The sequence below is a fragment of the Dryobates pubescens genome, chromosome 5, assembly GCF_014839835.1.
Source record: "Dryobates pubescens isolate bDryPub1 chromosome 5, bDryPub1.pri, whole genome shotgun sequence".
Lineage (NCBI taxonomy): Eukaryota > Metazoa > Chordata > Aves > Piciformes > Picidae > Dryobates > Dryobates pubescens.
Genome location: NC_071616.1, coordinates 6,412,338 through 6,426,991, shown reverse-complemented (window position 1 = coordinate 6,426,991; position 14,654 = coordinate 6,412,338). Strand labels below are relative to the sequence as shown.

Here is a 14,654-nt window from a genome sequence, read left to right as displayed (position 1 = left end):
AGGAACTACTTCCAAAGAAAGGCTATGACCCCTGGATAACAAGGAGGAAATGGTTGACAAGAGGAAATCAACAAGGTAAATGTCTGACCTCAAAACTGTGAGCAGTAACAAGCAGAACTTGCAATGCTGAGGATGCCCTCTCCACAGCTAAGCACACAAGGAGCAGAACCATACAGTGCTTCAATGTAAATCCAGCATCACTAACAGAGCCTTAACTGCCAAATGACAGCTGAATGCTAGGGTACCAAATGCAAGCTTCCTGTAGAGATTCCCATTGGAACACACCAAGATTAGAGAAGCCACAGGAGACTGCTACTCATAAACCATTCCCTGCAGTGGCCCAGAGCTCCAAGTGTTGGGATGCTGTAAGGATAGGAGGATTTATTATTCCTCAGACTGGTTTAATGTTCTGTGCCATCATTATGGAGGCTTTTTGGCATCTGTGCTGTTAACAGATTAGTTCTACTACAAACTCCTGTCTGCTATTACAGGAGGCTACTCTGAACTACCTCCCAATGACCCAACAAAGCCACAGTGCACCTCCCCCACAGCATTACACTCACCTCATGTCGCTTGAAGAAGTCTGAGGACTGAAGAATGATATGAATTTCCTGCAGACGCTTCAGGTATTTGTTCTGGAGGAAGAGGGGAAAAACAACAACTCAAAAACACTCCAGGCAAGAACAAACAAAGATACTCTGTTTACAGGAGGCAGTGTGGTAAAGAGAACACGTTAATTTTAGGCTAAAGGTCCCTCAAAACAATAGGTTCATCCTTTGAAAGTCAATCTGAAAACAGGCTCCAGCAAGCTTTCATGAGCTAAAACCACAAGAGGTTTCACTTGCACTTAAGGAAACACTTCTTTACTTGGACGGTGCTGGAGCACTGGAACAGGCTGCTCAGAGAGGCTGTGGATGTCTCCTTCCCTGGTCAGATTCCAAACCTGCCTGGACACATTCCTGTGCAAGCTGATCTAGGTGTACTTGTGTTAGCAAGGGGGGTGGAATAGACAACCTCCAGAAGTCCCTTCCAAGCCCTACCGTTCCATGATTCACAGTGAGTGAACAGACTGGAGTCCCTCTGCTGCATGTGTTACCACCAGCATATTACTTGCCTTCCTTTGGATGAGGTGAGACATTTCCACACTCTCCCCCCACCCCCCCCTTTTTTTTTTTTTAGTAAAGACAGATGTTTCAAGCAATTACAAATCTTTCAGTTCTCCACAGTGAAAAGAGAATTAAGTTGTGTTAGAGGGGACAAGGAGCTCCAAGCATGTGGGGTGGAGAATAAAACCATTTAGAACCAAAACAAAAAATCCAGGCCTAGTGCATAAAGCTCTAAACTACATTTTTCATGCTGCCCTACACTACCAAGAACACTCCTCCTGGAGGGCTAATCTGCCTTCCTCATGGCTTCCACACTGCAGCAAACACCATGGCATCCTCTGAAGTTCCAGAGAGATGTGTGATGCCATCTACCACATGCCTGCTGCACTACCCATGAAACAGCACGCAGGAGTTTCTCTTCGAGGCGAGTCTCACACTTCGGAGTACAGCCAGCCACCAATCTCACTTCCTGCCCCCATGCTCTGGTTTTATCCTCTCCAGAACAAATTCCCATATCTCAAGTTTTCCTGCCAACACAGTCCTTGCTTAGACATCACCACCCCTCTGATGCATCTAACACCCATGGTCGAAGCTGATGGCAAGCCATAAGTTAGCCTGACTCACATTTTGCTAGCATGAGGTACTTAGGATGAACTCATGGCAAGAGCTAACAGACCTGGGCTCAGCCAACCACTGCTCACAGCCCACCAAGTCTTCATGTCCACTCCATCTGCTGAGAGGGACTAGGAGTCAAAAGCATTATCTTACTTGGTAGTTGAATTAATTTGTCTGGTACCAGAGAAAGCATGGTCCTGAAACAAGTTCCTCAGGTCAAAGATCATTGAACCTGAAGAGCTCACACTCACCAGAATAGTTGTGTTGCCCTCAATGAACTCCACAAAAACCTGTAGAACTTGCTCCTGTGTCTTTGTAGTTTTGAAGTTTGTGTTGCACGTCCCATCTGCCTTCTGCACCAAAACACACAAAGACAAAGACTATTTATACCACACACACATCACTCCCCTCATCAGGCAATCCTCTTGAACCACCACCTGCTCAGCTCTTGCTAGCCAGATGAAAGTGGGTCAGCTGAGCAGGGAGACAGCAGAAAAAGCAAGCAAAAAGTGGAGAAGATACAAAAGCTGATTGAATAACTTTAAGGGACACATCATTTCCCATAGAGTGCAGCCAGAGAAAAAACAAACATCAGCCCTCATGATCTTGCCAGCTTGCAGGAGGGCTCTCTCACAGCACTGCTGGTAGCGCAAGGTTCAGTGGGGCAAACCACACTGACCTCTTTGATGGTCCTCTCGTCTAGTTTTGTGTATTCAAACCCTGGCTGGGAGTGTAAAGGGCCATCCCCCAACCAAATGTTACCATGGCCCTCTTGGTTTGTTTGCCTGTCAAGGGGAAAATATCATGGTTTAACCTCAGCTGGCAACTAAGCACCACACAGCCGCTCGCTCACTCCTCCCTGCCCTGGTGGGATGGAAAGGAGAACTGAACACAAGTAAAAGTCCTGGGCTGAGATCAGAACAGTTTACTAGCTGAAATAGTAGGTTGTTTTTTTTTTTTAAATTATATAATAAGGAAGATAATAAAAAGAGTGAAATAAATCCCAAGAAAAACAGGCGACGCATCCCTCTCCATTGCATCAGTCCCATGAAATCATTCATTTCCATCCCAGAGTAAATCAACAGGTCATCAAAACGTGTTCCCTCCTACATGCAGAAAGTCATTGCACCCAAACTGGGGAAATTCAGCTGCAGTTTCACACTGGAGACACACTACTGGTGACACTCCACAGCAGAACTCTGCTCCAAGTATATACACAAATCCAATGGTTTCTAGGCTTACCATGCAAAAGAATGAACTGCCTGAACGGCAAAGCCCTGCAGAGCAGCCTCCCACCTACCAGACTTGCTAGCAGTAGAATAAACAGAATTTTATTCCAAGGCTGTGGGCCAGATACAAGTGTGGCATGTCAGCCTGATGAGATGTGCAAGTTATGCAAGAGAAGTTCAGCAGGTAGGCAGTGAAGTTAGGAGCCATCTGATCTGATGTACGATAACGCTCCACGGCACGCAGACATTTGGAACTTAGTCCGATGCCTTGCACCTCTTCACTGGAGTAAGGTTGTTTGGAAAAACAAAACAAATTTCCCTGCACCTCAAATTCCAGAGCCAAGTCTGGAACAGCTGCTGTGTGTTCCTTTTCCATCCTTTTTCTCTGCACAGACTAGCTGCTTGCTCCCCTGTCGTTTAGGAACATTGTCACGATTTTGTTCCTTTGTGGTGGTTGGCAGAAAACTTAACTGCTGCCTGTCTTTATTTGCTGTGAACCTGTGGAGCTTGAGTGGCATCCTCCCTCCTGTTCTGTACCAAGCCCTCACAGTGACACCCCTTGAAGTCACACCTTTGTCAAGGCCTCCACACACATTCCTGTGCAGGAGAGCAGTTGCACAGCACAGTGACTGGGCCACTTGCACCACTTCTCCTTAGATGTTACAGGGACATGGCTAACAGGAGAGCAGGTTTGGTGCTCCATAAAACACTGCTAACCTATCTTAATCTGTGTAGTCTGGCTCAGATTCCTCTGCAGACTTCCCTGAAAGGGCTCTGGGTTAGGTTGCAAACTAAATGGATTCATAAAGATGTAAGAATCAAATCTGATGCTCCTCTGGGAACATGGCTATCCCTGATCTACATCTAGAGGAATGATACCAAAGAGAAAAGTGACTTCCTGAACTGCACAGATTTGGAACTTCCCATTCTCAGCCCCACACAACTCTGCTCTGCAAAGCCATTAGCTTAGTGTTGTAGAGATGATGTTTGTGCTGCCTAGCCTTCAGACAGCCCCTTCCAGAGAGAAAACCTGCATTCTGAATCTGGCAGGTGCCAGCTGCCAGAAAACTCAGTTTGAATTATTTTTGATGAGGAAGAGTGCTAAATCTCATAAATTAATCCAACTCAATTTCAGAGATATGGAAGTAAGGCAAGAGAAAGAAGTGGACCAACCTAAAGAGAAAAAGTGATGGAGGAGTGCTTATGCTGACTCAGATCTCATTGACTAGTAACCACTTCACAGAAGGGCTTCTAGGACTTCATTGTCTTTGCACTTTCTTACTCCAGCAGCCACAGGGCAGGAGTATCTCTGAATGGCCAATCTCAACATACCTGCTCAGCTCAGTCCCAGAGTTACCAGTCCCTCGGGGAGCACAACCCCTTTATCTCTTTGGCCACGGCAACCCCATGCAGAGCTACAGGCTGGGGTCAGAGTGGCTGGAGAGCTGCCAAACAGAGAGGGACCTGGGGGTGCTGATTGACAACCACCTAAACACGAGCCAGCAGTGTGCCCAGGTGGCCAAGAGGGCAAATGGCATCCTGGCCTGCATTAGGAATAGTGTGGCCAGCAGGAGCAGGGAAGTCATTGTGCCCCTGGACTCTGCATTGGTTAGGCCACACCTTGAGTCCTGTGTCCAGTTCTGGGCCCCTCAGTTTAAGGAGGACATTGAGACACTTGAATGTGTCCAGAGAAGGGCAACGAGGCTGGGGAGAGGCCTTGAGCACAGCCCTATGAGGAGAGGCTGAGGGAGCTGGGATTGTTTAGCCTGGAGAAGAGGAGGCTCAGGGGTGACCTCATTGCCCTCTACAACTACCTGAAAGGTGGTTGTAGCCAGGAAGGGGTTGGTCTCTTCTCCCAGGCAACCAGCACCAGAACAAGAGGACACAGTCTCAAGCTGTGCCAGGGGAGGTTTAGACTCGATGTGAGGAGAAAGTTCTTCACCAAGCGAGTCATTAGCCATTGGAATGTGCTGCCCAGGGAGGTGGTGGAGTCACCGTCCCTGGAGGTGTTCAAGAGGGGATTGGACGTGGCACTTGAAGCCATGGTCTCGTCATGAGGTCTGTGGTGACAGGTTGGACTCAATGATCCTCGAGGTCTCTTCCAACCTTAGTGATACTGTCATAGTGTGATCTCATTAACCACTAGCTGGCACCACCAATCCTCACTGGCTCTCCTCTCAAAATGGGGATCCCCGCAGCCTGGCTTTGCTTTGCTGCAAATAATAGAACTGGATGTACAGTTCAGCTCCAGTGAAACGGTGCAGGGGGACCTGACTGGCTGTACTGCTTAGACAGCCTGCTCCCTGTCACCATTTCTCCATGTTAAAAAAGTGAGACTGATATCCACATCCCTCCTAACAGCACAGGGAGACACAGGAAAGGGTGATGTACTGCAGTATTCCAAAGTGTTTCCTGTGCTTAATCAAGGACTACATGTGTCCCATTTTGCACAGTTACAACATTGTCTCAGCAGAGGCAAAGGTCAGGCAGTCTATGTGCCATAACTACTCCTACCCCTCTCATAACCAACCAAATCACAAGGAGTCCCACTCTGCGCTCCCTTAACTCAGACACTCCAGGATTCAGCACAGTTCTGCCCATCTTTCCAAGATCATACATAAAAGGTCTCAAGATATCTGGGTTTCTGATTCCACTACACTTGGCATCCAAAGACCAAATGCAGAAACAAAACATGTATTTTGATAACATCACTAGATGGCTAAAGGGTGAAACAAGGAGTGTCTTGGCTGGACTGGAGCCAGACCATCTATCACCAAGACGGTTCCCTGCATGAGGATGCCTGTGTCTAACAGTCAGGAGTGGGTGGCACAGCATACAGGGGGCCAGCACAGCATGATCTGGAAGCCCTAGTTCCTGTATCACAGCAGGAGAATCTGTGAATGAGGAAGGGAGAAGACAACACAGGGAAGCACAGAAGAAAGGAGTGTACAAAGAGCCTCATCAGCATCACCCTCTTCTATCCCTCTCTTCTTCCTATGTGCTTGAACTACAAAATGAAGCAAAACTAATCGAGATTGTAACTGACAACTCCCACCACACCTGAATTAAAGGCATATGCTCCAGGAACATTCCGAAATCCCAAGGGGCAATCCATGCTATCTTCTTCATAGCTGTCCCGTGATGGGCTTCAGATAAAAAGCACCAGGGTGCAGACATCCATCACCATGCTCTGTGCACAGCGCCACACCACTATCTAAGCCCAGGCAAACTGGTTTAATGCCAGCTGTGAGAGGCCTCTGCAAACAGAAAGCACGCTTCTGATTCCAGCAAGTGTTCAAGTAGCAGGTGGCTGAAACTAAGAGTATGTTCCACTGGCCTTTTGAGCAGGTATCTGACATTGCCAGTGGGATCAACAAATATAAGGAATTAATAGGTAGGAAAGAAAATTGCCAAGGTGCTTTCGTGGCTGTAAGGCAGTACCCTAGGAATGGTACAGGGGCACAAACTTATCCATTAAGAGCAGCAAATATATTCTGTTGATAGAAAAATCTTCTTTTTGGTTGTGTTGGCTTTATTCCAGCTCCATACTAGATATTGTCATGTACTTAAAGGAAGAGGGGTTTCCTTGATTCCAAGGATATCTAAGCTAATGCTTTTAACACACTTTGCAAATAAACATACCTGGAACAAGAGCACTTTACTGTCATTCATGTGGACTAAACATGAACACTTCCTGGACAAAAAAGTAATTGCACAGGGAGAGGCAGTTAGTTCTTAACTTCTGAAGCCTTCCCTACAACAGCCTCAGTCTCATTCTACCTACACTGTGTACGTGCTTGAGTCCTTCCAGCAATGCCTCTCTGGTTGAGCCAAGTACAGCTGATGTGCATCTGATGCTCGACTTCACTGCCATTACTCTGTTATAATTACAAGAGAGGCTTTAAAAACACAACACCCTGAACTCTGTGGTTGCACTTGAACATTTTCACAGAGTCCTTTGGAAAAGCTGGCTACTGATGCACGCTAGCTTTTTGCTTCATCAACAAATCCAACCACCTTCTGTCTCCAAGAATAGACAGAAGTAAATCTGTTACCTTAATCCCCTCAATCCTGAAGCCCAGGTTGGCGCTGGAGCTGATGGTTTCCCTCCACTGCATGTATCGGGGTTTGGTGACAGCATGCTGGGCGTTCTCTTCAGCTGTGGGAGCAAGAGGATCCACCTCAATCATTTTCTTGTACATGTCCTTACGCAGCTTTGGTTTCTCCCGGGCCTTAGCCAACTCTTCTTCCAGGTACGTCCTGCAAAAACATCACATCCCAACAAAACCATCAGGGCTCCAAAACCATTTCTTCTTACAATTTCTAAACCAGCCTCAAGAAATTTCACTCAGGAAAGTAAGTGCTGTGATTGCCCCAGTCTGCTTAGAGGGGAACTAAAGAACAGACTAATGACTGCGCAGGAAGACTCCGTGAAACAGCGGCACACACCAGCGGTCGTGTTGTTCACCTCCCGTTCCAACTATACCTTTGCTCACTCTTACCTGACATTGTAACATCCTGCTTACAGGACAGGAGAAAGCTGAATTCCTGCTGTGCCATGAAACAGAACTGGGTTTTCAGGAGAGATCACTGACATTGGAATCAAAAGCAAATAGGACTGCTGCAGTCTTACTTTCCTCTCTCTCCTTGATATCACTCATGATATTTTTAGGCCTCAGGAAGCAATTATGGTTTTACTTCGTGCTTCACAGTGAAAGACAGAACCACTTTTGATACAGTAAAAAGTGGAAAGTAAAGCAGATTATCTGAGTAGTTCCAGACCAGAAGAGGTGACTAAGAGCAGGAAGGTGAAGGGTGACCAACCTCGCACATTTTGCTGTTCTCACTCAACCCCCTCAGGTGGTAACCATTAGAAAGGCACCATTCAGATCTGCATTGCACTTGAATCCTAAAGCTTGCAGTTTGTCAGGTGCCTGGAGCATGCTTTTATTTCATCACAGCTGGTATTTAGGAGATGCATTACCAAAATGCCACCTACTTTGAATAAAATACATACTGCTGCAAGTCCTTCTCTTTCTTCTAGGCATGCAACACAGGATCCTACAGAGGGACTTTTCATAAGGGTGTCTAGCAATAGGACAAGGGGAATGGTTTTATGATGAGGAAGAGTTGGTATAGGCTGGATCTTAAGGAGTTCTTCAGGATGAGGGTGGTGGGACTCTGGAACAGGTTGTGAATGCCTCCTCCCTGGGAGTGTTCAAGGCCAGGCTGGACGAGGCCTTGTGCAGCCCAGTCTAGTTGAGAGCTGTCCCTGCCCACTGTGGAGAGGTTGCAGTAGCTGATCTCTAAGGTCCCTTTCCAACCTAAGCCATTCTGTGATTCTATGATTTCTACTCTGATTCAGCTGACAATTCATTTAAGATTTTGCATCAATTTAAAGGCCTGTCTGCACTCCTGTAAGTTGAGCAACAACTCATTTACAACAACAACTTCAGCATCTGAGCTGGCAGTCAAAAGATTACCACAACAGCTCATACCTCTCTCTGAACTGTTACTCCAGGCTCTCAACAGATTCCTTCTCTATCTGTTATGCCTAGATAACATTTTTGAGGTTTTCCTCTTAATCACAGACAACAAAAGGGAAAGAAAGTGAGAATCTGGAAAGCAAAGGTGACAGCATCATGGAGATGTCAGAGTAGGGGAAAACACAGGCCAGTTCTGGGCAGATGGTCAAATCTTTTCTTTACAGGACAGATCAATACCAGTGAAGACTCATTCAAGCACTGGAAATGGGCTTTCAGGCTGCTATTCAGTCACACACATTTGGAGCTGATAATTTTACTCTTTGTGGGGTTTTCTGAATCACAGCATACACAAAGATTACATGAACTGGCTGCGAATGAATCATGTACTTCTTTTTTTTCCCCCCAGGTATTTTCAGGCCACTGTAGAGAAACTTTGTCTAAAATCAGTCCTGAAAAAATCTCTTGATTTATAGCCTCAAAAACAATTCTGCATCAGTCAGTTTCCAGAATCTATGTACAATCAAGCAACAGTGGAACACATTCCCTCAGGCTGCCCAAGGTGATTGCCAAGCCAACAGCAGGTTGTCTGAGCTGAAAACCAAAGCTCTGAAAATGTTACCTAAATACTCCACAGCGTGTGACCACATCATGGAATCACACAATCAACCAGGTTGGAAAAGACCTCAGAGATCATCAAGGCCAATCTATTACCTAATACCTAACACCTCATGACAACTAAACCATGGCTCCAAGTGCCACATCCAATCCTTTTTCAAACACCTCCAGGGACGGTGACACCACCACCTCCCTGGGCAGCACTCTCCAATGGCAAATTACTCTCTGTGAAGAACTTTCTCCTCACCTTAAGCCTAAACACAGCTGGCACAGCTTCAGACTGTGTCTTCTTGTTCTGGTGCTGGTTGCCTGGGAGAAGAGACCGACCCCCACCTGGCTACAATCTCCCTTCAGGAAGCTGTAGAGAACAATAAGGTCTCCCCTGAGCCTCCTCTTCTCCAGGCTAAACAACCCCAGCTCCCTCATCCTCTCCTCATCAGAATGGTCTGGGGTTGGAAGGAACCTCCAAAAGTCATCTAGTCCAACCCCCTTTGCAGTCAGCAGGGACATCCTCAACTAGATTGGGCTGCCCAGAGCCATGTCAAGCCTCACCTTGAATATCTCCAGGGATAGGGCCCCAGCCACCTCCCTGGGCATCCCCCGCTTCCTTCAGATGCACTTAGGTTAGAAAGCACTTAGTCTTTTGTGCACCCCACCTGATCCCCATCTTGCAGTCCATCACAGAGGGCCCTTCAAAATCAGTAAGCAGATCATCCAGCTGGATGTAGCTCTCGCCATCCCTCTCCACCACGCCGTGGAAGCGAGGGACGCAGGCGCGCAGCGGGTCCTGCATCAAGCGCTCAAAGCACTCCTTCTCGTTCTCCGAGAGCCGCTTCAGGATCTTTCCACTGTCAGCTGCCTTGAAACTCCCTGAAATACAAAATCAAACACATCTGTCTGACAAGACCAACCCACAAAAAAAGCGAAACACCTTCCCCCCTACCACTCCAGTTAATCATGGAATTGTCAGGGTTGGAAGGGACCTCAGGATCATCTAGTTCCAACCCCCCTGCCATGGGCAGGGACACCTCACACTACATCAGGTTGCCCAGCATCCCATCCAGCCTGGCCTTAAAAACACCCAGGGATGAGGCTTCTACCACCTTCCTGGGCAACCTGCTCCAGTGTCTCACCACCCTCATGGGGAAGAACATCTTCCTAACATTCAATCTGAATCTACCCACCTCCAATTTTGCTCTGTTACAGTATCACCAAGGTTGGAAGAGACCTCAAAGATGATCGAGTCCAACCTGTCCCCACTAGTCCTATCACGAGCTGACATCCAGCTTCAACTAGCTCAGCCTCATGGCACCAGTGAAAGATTGCCCCAGAACAGGAAAGATTTAAAAAAGAGGACAGAACACCCAGGACAAACACAGCCATCAGCAGTGAAAGTCCATCTGGATACATTCCCATGTCAGAATTCATAGCTTTAAGGAGTTCAGCTGCCCCAGGCCATCCAACAGGCTTTTTTCCATGCTAAACTCTTTGTTAGGATAGTAAATGCTACTATAGTTACTGAAACGCACAGGAAGGAGCCACGAGCCAGAATTCATTAATCCCCTGACAGACTGTTTTAAAGCTGCCTTAGCACTGCCACTGCTGGCTTTGTCCTTAATCCCCACATGGGCTACACCTGCAGGTCTGTACATGGTGAGGTGGCACGGTCAAACCAGTGATGCTTGAACAGCCACCCATGGGCCAGATGCCAAGCACTGCCCTTTCCACACACACAGACACGCTCTGACTGGACATGCCTGCACCTCCAGGTCTTGCCATTTCTCCAGGGTGCTGCTAATCCGCAGGTGCAGCCTGTAGTCCACTTAGTTCTTTACAACCCTGAGCCTCAGCATCACCCAGGACTAATGACAGTCTGCAGTGACAGGGCTGCAGGCCAAAATTGGCAATAATTAGATTCCAGCTGCCTGGAGTCTCCTGTCCAGGTGCTCTCCTGTCCTGCAACCTGCCAGTAGCATCTGAGGAGAGAACACACTTCATTCAGATGCACCCTTTAAGAGTAAATGTTATATACAACGTTAAATAGGTGCCAAAGGAGGAACCTCATTAATCCTGGGGCTAATGCTCAACTTTTATCACAGCAGGATCCTTTGGCCAATGCAAACTGGTTCTTCTCTGACAAATCCTGGAACTGGCACTGCTTCAGCACAAGGGCAAGGGTGGCAAATGGCCTAGCTTTTAGTCCAGAAAGAACTAGTCATATCAGAGCAAACAGCTGCAAAAAGGATGGACTGAATGCAACCACAGAAAACTATCTATAGCAAACTGGAGCTGTATCTCTCCTAATCAGCTTCTAGTAGACTCTTAACCTTCCTTTTATACCCTACTACACAAGCCTCCAGAAAGGCTATAATTACAGAAGCAGAGTATCACTCCACACAGATCAAGCCAACCCCACCAATGCTCTGATAAGAACTACAGTAAGACCAGGTCATCTTGGCACTCTGAGCAATACAGGCCAGCCCCACCAACACCACTGTGCAAAACAGTTACTCCACTCCTAGGACTAAATACATTCCTCTGCACGGCTTTGAAGTGCACCATGTTAGTGCATTAGCATATAAAGAGGTGGTTCAGGTACTGCATTAAAACATGATGCAGCGTAGGTGTGCCTGCCCACATGTGTACCAATAAACCCCACACTGGCACTTTAAGAACAAGGGCTGCATAGGAATTAAATGAAGCATTGAGAGAAGCAAACCCAGAGACTTCTCTTTGCTGGTTTGGTTGAGGGTTTTTTTGCCTTACCAACAAAACAAATCCTACATCAGAAGCATATTTCCAGCTTCTACAGACACAAAACTAGATCCAGCCACCTGAGCTGCTCATACAGTGAACAGTGACAGATTGTCAATGCAAACATCTGGGACACAAAAGGTAAATTTCCACCACATTTGTTTTCCACCCAAGGGCTTAAGTTCAGCTGAGGTGTTTGGGGTTGGGATCAGAAGCACTGTCCTTGCCAGGGCTGAGGCACATCAGGCACAGACAGTAATCCTTTGAAGCCACTAGGGAACTAACTTAGTGGCTACTCAAGAAAGATGATCTCATATCACAACTAGAAGCACAGATGGAACTTCAAATCATCAGTCCCTCTTGTTTCCCTCTAACACACATTTTATATCTACCACTTCACAAGGATGCTTTGGGAGTCTGGTCCTTCCCCAGAGTCTGACCATTGGTTCCCTGCTTATCTCTTTATTCAGGTATATCACTCCACCTTCTGTATTCACCACAAAAAAGAGGTTCTAGTTCCCAGATTTGTGATACTCTCTGCTTCCTTTTTGCCTGAAGGAAGGAAATAGAGTAACATTGAAAAACCTTTCCATGGTGATGCTATCCCCCACCCCAGTGACGAACACATTGAAGGTACTCTCTCACCTGTATGCCCAGCCAGCTGCACCCATGAGTAGCGTTTCTTGAAGGGGCTGATGACTGGCAAGTTAACCATGGTTTTAATGGTATGCCATGCCTTTTTCTGCAACACAAAGAAAAGAAACATTATGCTGGGTAAAAGCTGAAATCCTGACATGCCACAAACCTGCCACATAGCTTTGTGCACATTGAACTGTTCCTTACTTATTTGCAAGTGTTCAAAGGTGGAACCACAAAACAGACACTATGATCACCACTGGAAAAACATGCACATAAACACAACAATGGACAAATACTCAGATACAATGTCCTACCATGCACAAGAAAGCTGCCTGAGAGACTAAAAGACAAAGTCACACTGCACATCACAGGCCTGTTCGTAGCGACACCTGACCCTCCCTGTGTCTGAGTCACACAGCAAGCAGACAGCAGATGCTGAACACACACTTATGCACACTAAAGTTTCCACAAGACATAACCATAAGCTGCTTGCCACTGCCAGCAACACTTCCTTTCCCAGGGAACCTCAGCATCACCTTGTGAACAGCTTTCTCCGAGGCAAGAGGCGAGTCTCACCATGACAGATGCATGGAAAATGCATCTCTAGTTAGACACAAAGCTCACCCAGGTCCCTCAGCACCCACTGACAGCGTGGAGTAGAATCTACTCAAGGTTATGGATTTTTCTGCTCCCTCCCCTCTTTCCCAGCCTTGTTACTTTTTAAGAAAGCTGGGTACTGCCCTGGCCACCTCTGGTTGTGGCACAGTGCAGCTGTTCGAGTACTGCTGCAGGCAGGGAAATAAAACAGCTGCTCACAAACAGCAGCTGAGTGCTCTGTCACAAAGGCAGAAAGGGGAAAAAAAGAAGAGAAAGTCTTGTGCTCTGGAACTGAAATCTGGGTAAGAGAGAACCACAGCCCACTGGCATTCATGTTACACTCCATGGGATCCCAATGTGCTTTACAAACAAGGACAGCAGGCTCATTTCTTCTGTTCCCTACAACATGACACCCTGCTGGAAACCAAAACCAAGGCTGCACAATCCTTGTGCATGACTATTTAGTGCTGAGGGGGTGTTGCTGAGATCAGGTATAGCTGGGGATTGGGCTGCATTTGCAGACTTATCAATGGCCTAACTGGGATTCACCAAAATCAGTGCTGGGCATTGATTTCACTCAGGAGGAGTTCTGATAGCAGAAGCTCTTAGCCTACTCTGCTGCTTCCACTCCAGAGGGGCACAGCCCTAAGTTATTTGAAGACCACATGAAAGCAAACATCCTTCTGAATTAAAACGACCCCTCTGAATGTAACTCCAAGCAAAGACTCAGTTTTTGAAGAATCTAGCCCAGTTTTCAGGGTAACATTCCTTATTCCCCATCCCTTACTCAGAAGTCAGCACTGCTCCCTAAGTCTCCCATAAAGACCCTATGCTCGTCATAAAGCTCCACTCCTAACAAACTGCATCCTGTCTCCCAATGACTTGTCATACTCCTATACCTAGAAGAGATGAGAAGCACAGATTTTCAAGCAATGCACATCAACTGTCAGTGCAACATCACACTCCAGTGGCTTTCCCACCTCCTCCCTCCCACCTTACCCTAAGCAGCTGCAGCTCGTATTTGTACTGTGGGTGTGAAGGAGAGACAAGGGCCAACTTCAGCTGCAGCTCTAGTGGACTTTGGCTACTCAGGTTACAGCCGGCCTTGGATGACTAGGTTTAAGCTACCTATCCTATAAGCAGATACTGATAATGTTTAATTATTTTTGTGTTTTAAATAATATCTTCAACAAACCTTTTTCCCCTTCAAGACAGGGAAAAAGTGTGAGGCTCGAGCCACAAAGTGCTTCCAGACCCATCCCCTGGGCCATGCTGCCATCAGCAGGGGTTCAGCAGTTGCACTTTGTTCTACCCCAGCTCCCAATCTCTCAGTTCACTCAGCCCAGGATGCAAATTGCCAGCATGCAAACAGGGCTGCATGCTGTTGGAGCAGTGGTGTGAGTGGGAAGATGAAAACTTTGTGTGCCTGCTGTAGGAGGAATCTTTCTCACTTCTATTTCTAAAGCAAGATCTCTTCCTCTTTGTTAGCAATGGTATTATGTGCTTTTCAAATCACTGCCTTACAGTGTAGTGGCAAAGAGGGCTTCTACCACTGCCCATCTAGTTGCAGTCCATTCCTTCCTGAGTCCCTGTTTCTTTTACACTACTCCTCC

General features: G+C 46.9%; 1 protein-coding gene across 1 annotated transcript in view; it reads right to left on the bottom strand.

Moving 5' to 3' along the window:
• ITPKA (inositol-trisphosphate 3-kinase A) overlaps positions 1 to 14,654 on the bottom strand; it is a 37,228-nt gene that overhangs the window by 801 nt on the left and 21,773 nt on the right. The window contains exons 3-7 of the mRNA XM_054161502.1: positions 12,451 to 12,547; positions 9,708 to 9,921; positions 7,006 to 7,210; positions 1,973 to 2,074; positions 564 to 635 (exon numbers count right to left, since the gene is read on the bottom strand). Of these exons, the coding sequence (XP_054017477.1) occupies positions 564 to 635; positions 1,973 to 2,074; positions 7,006 to 7,210; positions 9,708 to 9,921; positions 12,451 to 12,547 (690 nt within the window). The remainder of the gene's footprint in view (positions 1 to 563; positions 636 to 1,972; positions 2,075 to 7,005; positions 7,211 to 9,707; positions 9,922 to 12,450; positions 12,548 to 14,654) is intronic.